This window comes from Condylura cristata, unplaced genomic scaffold (assembly GCF_000260355.1).
Source record: "Condylura cristata isolate star-nosed mole 26May11 unplaced genomic scaffold, ConCri1.0 scaffold00022, whole genome shotgun sequence".
In the NCBI taxonomy this organism is placed as follows: Eukaryota; Metazoa; Chordata; class Mammalia; order Eulipotyphla; family Talpidae; genus Condylura; species Condylura cristata.
In genome coordinates this window covers 28579350-28588827 of record NW_004567123.1, presented here as the reverse complement: position 1 = coordinate 28588827, position 9478 = coordinate 28579350, and the positions used below count along the sequence as shown (strand labels likewise).

The following is a 9478-nucleotide window of genomic DNA, read 5'->3' as shown; positions in this document are numbered from 1 at the left end:
TTTCCAATAAACAGTGGTTATCATTTTCTCTTTGACTTCTTGACTGCCAAGTGACTTAAATGTACAGTGATACTAAGATCCAACCCAATTATTGAAACTTTTGGCAATTATAATCCACCCACTTCCCATCCCGCACCAGGGGTGAACCCGTGATCCCAGGACCTCTGAATCAGGACAAGATGGGCTTCCTTACTTTGTTTTCTTGACCACACAGGCAACTTCACAATCTATTTTGAGTGCGTAGTTGTTACGGTTGCCGTTACAGCCAGAGAAGACAAAATGTTCACATCTTTTGGAAGTTTTGTTGTAGAAATATCTGAAGTGAATTTCATAGCAGCTGCCAACATCCATCTCCATAATACAGGGGTCTGTATGAGAGGTTCCCAGAGGGTTAGGGAAGTTAGTTAGAACTCAGCTAGAGATCTTGTCCTGGGGCCTTTAAATTCCTCATATTACTCTGGAAAAAATCCTGTGGTTTCTCAGAATTAACCGAGGTTGCTCTTGGGCATTCAAATGGACTCCCAGGCAGGCTCTGTTCTGGGTGGGGCCTTGAAGAAACAGCAGCAAGAGCCCAGTGGGTCACACCAGTGGCTGCAGCAGTGACCTCTCCTCTCACATCTTACATCCTATGAAAGCCCAGTCTCCTGCTGCTCCATTTGCTCATCCTCCCTTCTCCTTAACTGCCCACCCAGGACATACAATTCAGAGTTCTAACTCCCCAGTTTTCATAAACCTACTCTACCCCCCAGGCAGATAAGCTCCCTGTTGTTCTTAGAGCAGAATACACACTGAGACACATACTCTTTGCTTTCTCCCACCTAGTTATCTTTTCCTCTGTCACCTGCCCAGAGGCAAACCTTTTGTTTTTATCCATAAGAGTTAAGTGGCAGGTGGCTGGGGGTGAGGGGCTAGGGGGTCGTGGGGGGGTGTGTGAGGGGTGTGGAGGTGGTTGGCCAGTCATCAAGCTCAGGCAGCACTGTGGAGCTCTGTAGGTACAATGACCTGCATACCCTGACTCTCACCAACATCCTCTGAAGCAACCATTTTTCTGAACTACATTTTCCACAGAGAAGTCCGAGGTTAAAAGGTGGTGAGTGTGTGAGTGACTTGGCCAAGGGCACACATTTGCTAAGGGGCAGGCCAGAGTTGGGGAGTTTAAGTCATAGTAGATCTTGCACCTCCCACACTCTGGAGTGCTGAGTTGTCTGTGAGCACCAATATCTACGGCAGACAGCTACAATGCCTTCACGTCCACACTGTAAGTTCTTCCAGACAAGGACCATATTTTTTTTTGCTTTTTTTTTTGGTGCATTTTTCCATCTCAGTTGTAATCCCCGTGGGCTTCCCATCACCATAGTCCTGTGCATTTCCCTCCCTCCACTGTTTTTGACCCCATTCCCCAATCTACCCCCATAAAATGAGGGATCATGTTTTTAAAGTTTTCTGTGCACCCAGAGCCCAGATATTGAAAGTGCTTCAATTTGCTTAGTTTCCAACTCACATTTTTGAATGGTCTTGGTCTTTGCAATTTGGCATAAAATCTGTAGTTCAAAATAGTCCTAGCCTTTTGGACTTTCTATAAAAGAAAGCCCCATCTGGAAAGGGCTCATTTGCATCATAGTTTTTCCTCATCATACTTCCACAAGACCCCTAAAATAAGTAATGCCCAGTAAAGGGAGTCAGAGTCTATGAGTAATACACAAAAGAAGGCTATTACTGCATATTACATTTTCCCCCCAACTCTTTCTCCCTTATCATAAATGATTTATCCTTTGGATTTATCCTCTACTTCGGAGTTCATACCTCTGAGATCTCCACATATCTTTTCAGTAAGTTTAGCGACACCACCCATTGATGGGGTAGTCAGCAAGAAGAAAATGAAGAGCTCTAGAAGAAATCTCAGCTCAGCAAGCTTCATGGTGCAGGAAGCAGCAGGTCTGAGAGTCCTGGTATCCATCGATATTATATTCTGGACTTAAGAGACCTGAGCCCATTTGCCCCAAGGGTCAGGACTGGGCATTACTAAGTGTTGGGTTGAACAGTGAGTCCTTGGGTACCCAGCCATGAACCTTGGGTACCCAGTCCCAGGCTGATTGGACCCTGATAGTAAGGCCCATGTACAAGTAGAAACCATAGAAACTAAAGGATCAGAACTTTCGTGCATGCTCAACTATCAAGGGTAGAACCATCAGAGCAAATAATTAAGAAAGGATTACTTCTGTTCTCTTGAAACTTCTATAATAAGGAAGAGACTGATCCTAGTGCAATAGGACATGAACACAATGATGGTCACTAACCCCCACAGTACTTCTTCATACTAGGCACTATTTTAAGAGATTTATATATACTAAATTATCACTGAATTATCATAAGCACTCCTTGAGTCAGGTGCAAGTATTAACATCATTATAGGTGAAGAAACAGGCTACCACAATTATTATCCTTATTTCTCCCTCGTTCTGACTTCATAGGCTAAATTTGTTACTTTTCATACTAGGCATTTTGGTGAACTATCAACAATGTTGACTATCAAGCAATAAATGAATAAAGCAATAAAAGATAAAAGAATTTAAAGACCTCCCCCACCCAACAACAAGTGCTAGAGATTATGCTAAGAAAGAATGCTGTTGGTGGGAATGTTAACTAATATAGTTATTTTAGTAAGTGATCTGATTTTTCCTTAAAAAGCTAAAAATGGAAATACCCTGTGACTCAGTAATTCCACTCTTGGGCATTTATCTGAAGAACTTGAAACCATCAGCTCAAAAAGCAGATGCTCTGTCGTGTTTAATGCAGCATGATTTCTAACAGCTAGGAGGGAAATGACCCAAGTGTCCACTGATCGAGGATTGGATCAAGGAGATGTGGATCCGTAAAATGCAATACTTACTATTCAGTTCATAAGGAAAGATGAGATGTTGCCTTTTATAGCAACATAGAAGGATTTAAAAGTATATATTTATTTATGTATACAGAACTGAGGTACAGGGGTGGTGAGAGAACTCACCAGAGACAGAGTGGGGAGCAGAACAGGCAGATCAATAAAGTACACTGCTGAGGGGAGCAGCAGGTGGGTGAGGAGAGGTCTGCCACGCCATGTGGGTCACCTCTGGGGCGGGAATTGAACTAGCACTGAAGTGGCTTTGGCTCCCTTGCAGTGCTGTGCTTTAACCCCCTGTGTCACCAGGGAGGGCCAGAGAAGGATTTTAAGGGAATTGTGTGTAACAAAGCAAGTCAGTATGACAAAGACAAATATTCAACATTTACATAGCAGATAACTCGATAAGGCAGAATACTTATAAACATTAGTTGATATTAATAACCAAAGTGAGATTCTGGAGGAGGGGTTAAAAAAACAAAACCAACAAAAAAGTTAGGTTTTTGATGTCCAAAGGGAGGGAGAAGGGGCCTAAGGGATTTTAAAGGATAATGGTAGGGAAAAAAGATTACTCAAGGATTTTACAGCCTTCAACATAAATTCAGACCAAATAGAGTGGTTTACCTTTATCTCTTAACCTACCATGAACATGCTTATTATGCGTTCATAAAATATAAACATATACATCAAATATAAATTAAAAGAAGGAAATTTCTTCAAACCCTAAAGAACAAAGCACAAAAAGAATAAAGCAATAAACTGATGTGAAGCCAGGTCTTCATACTGAGTGGAAATTTTCTCCAGGATTCCATGTTACTTTGAAGGAGGAAGGGGTGGGAAAGGTTCTGGGGTCACGAGGTCCCTCTCGGCTTATTAATCTCACAGCTGGACACCTGAGCTTCTTGTCCTGCCCTCTGGGGGGAAAGGTAGGGACATGGGGAACTAAATGCAGGAGGAGCCAACGAAATTAGGTCTCAACTGAAAGAACAGTCTCAGCTCAGAGATTTCTCCGCCCTGCTCCCAATAGCGTCAAGCAGGAAGTCCCCCTGAACTTTCTTAGAGCTTTGCCCACTGATCCAGACGCTGAGGAGAGGGTGAGAGCAGGAGGGGACCCCAGCAGGACCCTAGCTCCAGCCTGTACCCTGAGTCTGCCTCAACTGGGATTTGTAGAGTCGTCAGTCCCTGCAGTCAGAACCACAATTTTGTCGCCTGTTGATGCTGCAGTCCCTAAATGATGAGAATAGGCCCAAGGGAGGTGGGACACTATTGATGAGGCCCAGGGGTGCTGAGGGGCCCCCAGGGTCTTGACTTCTTTTAGGGAAGAATTCGTGCCGGGGTCAGAGGAGGTGGGTTAGAAATGAGGCTTTGTCATAAGCGATAGTACACGTTCAAGAAAGAGTTTAGTAAATTTCAAGGGACAGTTTTTGGGCCTTGAATGTTAAAATCTATTTCTAGTTGAGGGGGCAGGAGTTTGCAGATCCGATAATGAGATTTGGCCCATTTTGCTTAACAAAAGGGGCAGAAATTTGTAGAGGGGGTAATAAGATTTAGCTAATTTGTTTAACAAAAACCACCAGCGTAGCTCCAGTTTGATAGATAAGGAAGGAGAAATGTCACAACTAGGGAGTAGCACCTGGTGTGAGATCAACTAGTAGCACTTGAGTCCTTCTGAAATGTGCTTCCCCCAGTCACACAGCTCTACCCTCATTAGGTGGGAACCCCCCCTTTGAATGGAGACCCCCCTGTAAGAGTTGCCTCTCACAGCACAGACAGGATAAAAAGTTCAACTCTGGACTGCAACAATTAAGATACATATCATGGGGTTTTATTCACAAATAACTAGAGCTAAACACTAAATGTAAAATACTTTACATGTACAATATTATATGTATAAAAAACCTCTATCACATTGAACCCTGACATTAAAATTCTGAAATCATGTATAAAAAATCAGCCCTTATTATTTATAAGCATGACTTTTAACTAGCTCTATTTAGCTCAAAGCAATCAATGCCTTTTCCTTTCATTCTCCCCTCCATCAACTTATTTATTGAAGCCATCACCTGCCGTAAGCAGAGACTGGGGGAGTAAGTATGCCGATCATCATGTTTCAGGGCAACCCCGAGATGAGATGGGTTGCCTGATGGGTGCTCACCCATGCACTTAAAAGGAACCCACTGTAACGCTCAGCTTGCAGGCACATACAAAATGGTTAATAAAGGGTTTATTTACAAAAAAGGGGAAGTGAAGGAGTGCAAATCAGGCAAAGGTAGATAAATATGTGCATGCGTCCTACCCGTTCCGCTGAGCCGGAGTCCCAACAGCCTGCTGATGCCCCGTGAAAAGCCAACAGCCCCCTCAAGGCTCACGTCTGGTTATACAGCAAACCTGGCTGCTTGACTCCACTCTCAGTTCCCAGCAATCTTCCCTTCGGCGATGAGGTTATGGGATTTGTAGTTCTTGGCGTCTTGGAGCTCTTTGGTCTGAAGTAGGGGTGAAATCCATAAAACCTGTGTTTGTAACGTTCATTCAGGACATCCTTTCCCCCCAATATTTATCTGATATAAGCGAAGACGGTGAATGTAAGGTCCAGGATGCTTTCTGGGGAGTGCACAGACCATGCCAGCCCTGTGGTCCCCACGTCTCAGGTCTTTACCCTTGCAGCAGTAGGCAGTGGATACACACGCGTGGTGACCGTGTCCCCCGGGAAAAGGCTTAGACCTGATGTGGAGATGGGGGGAGATGTGTGGACTTCAGGAATGCATTCAGCAGGCTCACGCCAGAGCCAGGCAGCCCACCCCCAAGGGGAGGGCCTCCCCCACTCCTCTTGAGAGCTGAGTACGCCTGGCATGTCCAGCACGACCTGGCAGCCTGAAAACTCCTGGTCCCCAATGCCACTGTTAGGACCTGCATCGCCCCCAAAGCCATGTTTTCAATAGAACATTCTGTGATGGAGGATGTATCCTAAGTCTGCTTTACTCAGTGCAGGAGCTGTGAGTTACCCGAGGTTATTCAGCGCTTGAAAAGTGACTAGTGAGTCCAAGAAGCTATTGCTATACTTCATTCATTGAATTTTATTGATATAAATTCACATAGCAATTGTCTCCTGGGACCCATACCCACAGTATTGGACAGAGGAAGGCCAGTGGGTCAAACCAGAGATAACCGCATTTGAAGGGGCGGCCTTGATGACCTGGCTTGCAGGTCAACAGGAAGCACATCTGGTCTGTTCCTGGCAGTGTAGGGGCCTGAAGAGGTTTCTCAACATGCTCCAGCAGTGGGGAAGGGGTCCCCCACCAGGCGTCAGCCAGATTAAAGGGCACATGGAGGAGAGGGTGGACATGGACTTGGGGTACACTCACCTGCGGAGAGTTCCCTGGGAGGGGGTGCAACTGACGGAATGTGAAATCGTGGGGCCAGGTGACCGTACAACTCCAACTTGGTAGCATTTAGTGGGGACATTGGGGAGTAGGTCAGAGGCACGGGGGTGAAAGAATTGACTGGAGACAGTGGAGAACGGAAAAGGGGATTTATTGAGATACTCTGCTCAGAGAAGCAGCAGGGAGGCAGCAGAGGTCTGCTGCGCTGAGTGAGGGTCCGGAGCTCATACTGCAGGCATCTGCGATTGCTTAGGGTGACTAGTCTTGGGTGTTTCCTGACGGAAGGACTCAGGTATCAGCCCGTTCCCATGGCAGTCCATCGGCTCCTATCGAGTCAAGCCTCCAGACTTGCCAGCCAGACCAGAAGAGGGGTGGCGGTGCCCCCCACAGGTCTGGAGGTTACTCGAGGGTGGAGATAATTGCTAAGTCAGCGATCCTTCACGGTGAGGCGTGACACCATCTTTCCAACCTGGGGTGCTGGCCAAAGCTATGCCTCGGTCTGTCTTAGAAGATATTGCAAAGGTCAGAAATGAGGTGTTTACTTTTTTGGCACTTAATTGATAGAGAGCCTACAGAAATTACAACAAAGATAGAGTTTAAGATGGAATGTGCCCTTTGCGTCTGTTGTTAAACAAGAATCGTGGATGCAGAACTCTCCCTGGGCCACATCTTGCCCCAGGGAGTGTGCAGACCCCCCCAACAATGGAGGGGACACAATGTGAATGACCAGAGGCTATTCTGAATGGCAATACTTGCCCTGGGGTGGACAGAAGGGGGTGGTGCAGCACCCCAGGAATGCTCAGGCAGAAACGCATTTAACCGAATCTTCCCTAGTTCCTGGAGGGTCACCAGAGTCCAGTGGACCAACAGTGGTGTCTGGGCAGACGGCCAGCCACAGGGAGAACCAGTCTGCTTTGGACCTTGGCCACACTTGCAGCCCCTCAGTATAGCGCAGCCCCAGGAGAAAGGCAAATCTGGGACTAGGCAGGGCCCCTGTGGAGGGAGGAGTCTGCGGTATGTTCAGAGGTTCGCAGATGGGCTGTTGGGGAGAGGACGCTGCAGCTTGGGAGTGCAAGGAAGCTCTTTCCCTCAGGATGTTTATGGACATTTTTATTGGGGGAGAACAAGAGAACTGTCATCATGGCTGGTAAGGACCCTTCAGCTGAGCGTCCAGCAGGAGCTTTTAGGTCAGGACTGGGCCCCAGCATCCCCTAACTCTTGGTGGCTTATGGCTTTGTTTAATGAGCAAACGATCCCACAGAAGGCAGCGCAGCACTGAAGTCCTCCTTGGCAATCTTCCTGCAAATTACAGAAGTAGGTACAGTTTTCAGGGTACGATCGGCAGGGCGGAGGGTCCAGGATATACCCTGGAACACACAACAGGAGAGAGACGGGCTGAGCAATCGTCTGGAGTGACATTCAGACTAAAAGTCCAAGGAGCCACCTGAAGACCGGACGCCCTCTTCATCTCCCTGGCATGGGGACAGGGACATAGAATATGATTTTCCTTAGTTGCCACTTCTCAGAGTTCCAAGCAGGGAAAACCAGGACGAGGATACTGGATTGAAGATAGATACCCCACTGGGATAAGGACATACATTATCCTTTCAGGTGCCAGGTCTTGCTTAAACGGGCTTGATCTAGCTCAAGGAAGAGAAGGTTGTGCAGGCTCGTTTGCATGAACTCATAGCACAATTGCAAAGCAAGTTAGAGAGTCTCTCACTAACAGTGTGGTTTACCTTAAGTTAGACCTACAAAGAGATCGATCAGCCTCACAAAGCTGCATGCCCTCTTTGAGATTCCTAAGCTTGCCTCCTTACAACACGAGCCACCATGCATGTTACTTCTGAGCTTGCAATGTTCTGAAGATGCTGTCTGCACAGAGGAGCAGGCGTGATATAATGGTTCCCTTCTCATTAATTTTTTAAAAAGATTTATTTATGCATATAAGAAGTAGGGTACAGGCCAGAGATATAGGGGGTGAGAGGATTCACCAGAGACAGAGTGGGAAACAGAACATGTAGACTGATGAAATACACTGCTGAGGGGAGCAGCGGGCGGGTCAGGAGAGGTCTGCCGCGCCATGTGGGTCACTCCCTGGCTGTAGGGGTTGCAGACAGCTTCCCAGTGCTGCACTTTAACCTGTTGCACTACCAGGCAGGGAGGCAGGGCCCTTCTCTGGGTTTTTTAAATGTGAAAGAAGTGTTAAGGCTTTCTTTCCTCCCCTTCCCATTCTCCACGGTGAGATTATGTGGATTCCAGCTTGAGTTCTACAATTTCATTTTTCTCTCTGTTTCAATGTGTGAAAAGTGGCCCCAAGCATCCTCGCAGGAGGCAGGGACAGCCAGAATAAACTGGTGAGGAGACAGAACATTTCCACTGGGTGATAATTGCAGAGCCCTGGCCCCAGTGACCCCAAGGTCACTTTCTCCACTACAGAGGTAAAATTCCAGACCCAGACTCTTTGCCCAAGATCACCCACTTAGCAATAGAGCAAGGATTCGAACCTAGATCTTGCCTGCAATAAAGCTTGGATTGTTGAACACCGAACTGTCCTTTTCTCACCAGGTGTGCCCAGGTGAGAGCCCTTAGGCCCTGCCAGCCCTTCAGGTGACTTGCCTCCCTGGGGCCCAGACCTAGTACTTACTTAGAAAATGTTGCCTGGGCCCCCCGGGCACCAGCCGTGGCACCAGGCAAATCAGCAGCAGAAGCTGGAGAAGGCGTGCAGGCTTCATGAGGCTGGCAGGGCAGGCGAGCAAGTCCTGGCTCTGACCAGGCTTCGAGGAGGGAGTGCAGGCGGGCAAAGCAGAGTGAGATGGACCCGCCAGGGTAAACCCCCTCACCCCCTCACCCCTGCGCAGAAACAGTGGGGGCGGGGCCTGCTACTAAGCCCCGCCCACCCCAGGCCAGGCAGCATCTGCCCTGGCTCTCCTCTCTCTAGGTCTTACTCATGTCCTTTCGTTAGATTTGACCATTTCCCCTGTGTTGTTCTGTCCTGTTTGGGTTGTATTTGTTCTGAAATACAGTGTAAAGAAATAGGACTTTTGTATATTGATCTTCTTTCCTTCCTGCTGCCAGCCCAGCTCTCCAGCTCCTCTTGCCAGTCTCCGCTCGCCACGCAGGGGACGGTCATGGCCAGCCGGACCCTGCCCATCCTGCTCCTCTGCTTGCTGCTGCTGCAGGCCCAGGGGAACTTCCGGAGAAAGAAGGCCCAGGAGGG

The 9478-nt window shown here is 47.6% G+C and overlaps 1 protein-coding gene across 1 annotated transcript; it reads right to left on the bottom strand.

Moving 5' to 3' along the window:
* Positions 1-7446: 7446 nt before the first annotated feature.
* WFDC13 (WAP four-disulfide core domain 13) lies at positions 7447-8993 on the bottom strand. The gene is made up of 2 exons (XM_004687033.1): positions 8906-8993; positions 7447-7625 (listed from the first exon to the last, which is right to left on the bottom strand). Exons 1-2 carry the CDS (start codon positions 8991-8993, stop codon positions 7447-7449), a joined length of 267 nt encoding a protein of 88 aa, XP_004687090.1.
* Between the last annotated feature and the right edge of the window lie 485 nt (positions 8994-9478).

Coding starts and splice junctions, on each gene's coding strand:
- WFDC13 (XM_004687033.1), bottom strand. CDS start 8,993: ATGAAGCCTGCACGCCTTCTCCAGCTTCTGCTGCTGATTTGCCTGGTG. Junction 7,626..8,905: donor GCCCAGGCAACATTTTCTAA/GTAAGTACTAGG, acceptor TGTGTGTTCCAG/GGTATATCCTGGACCCTCCG.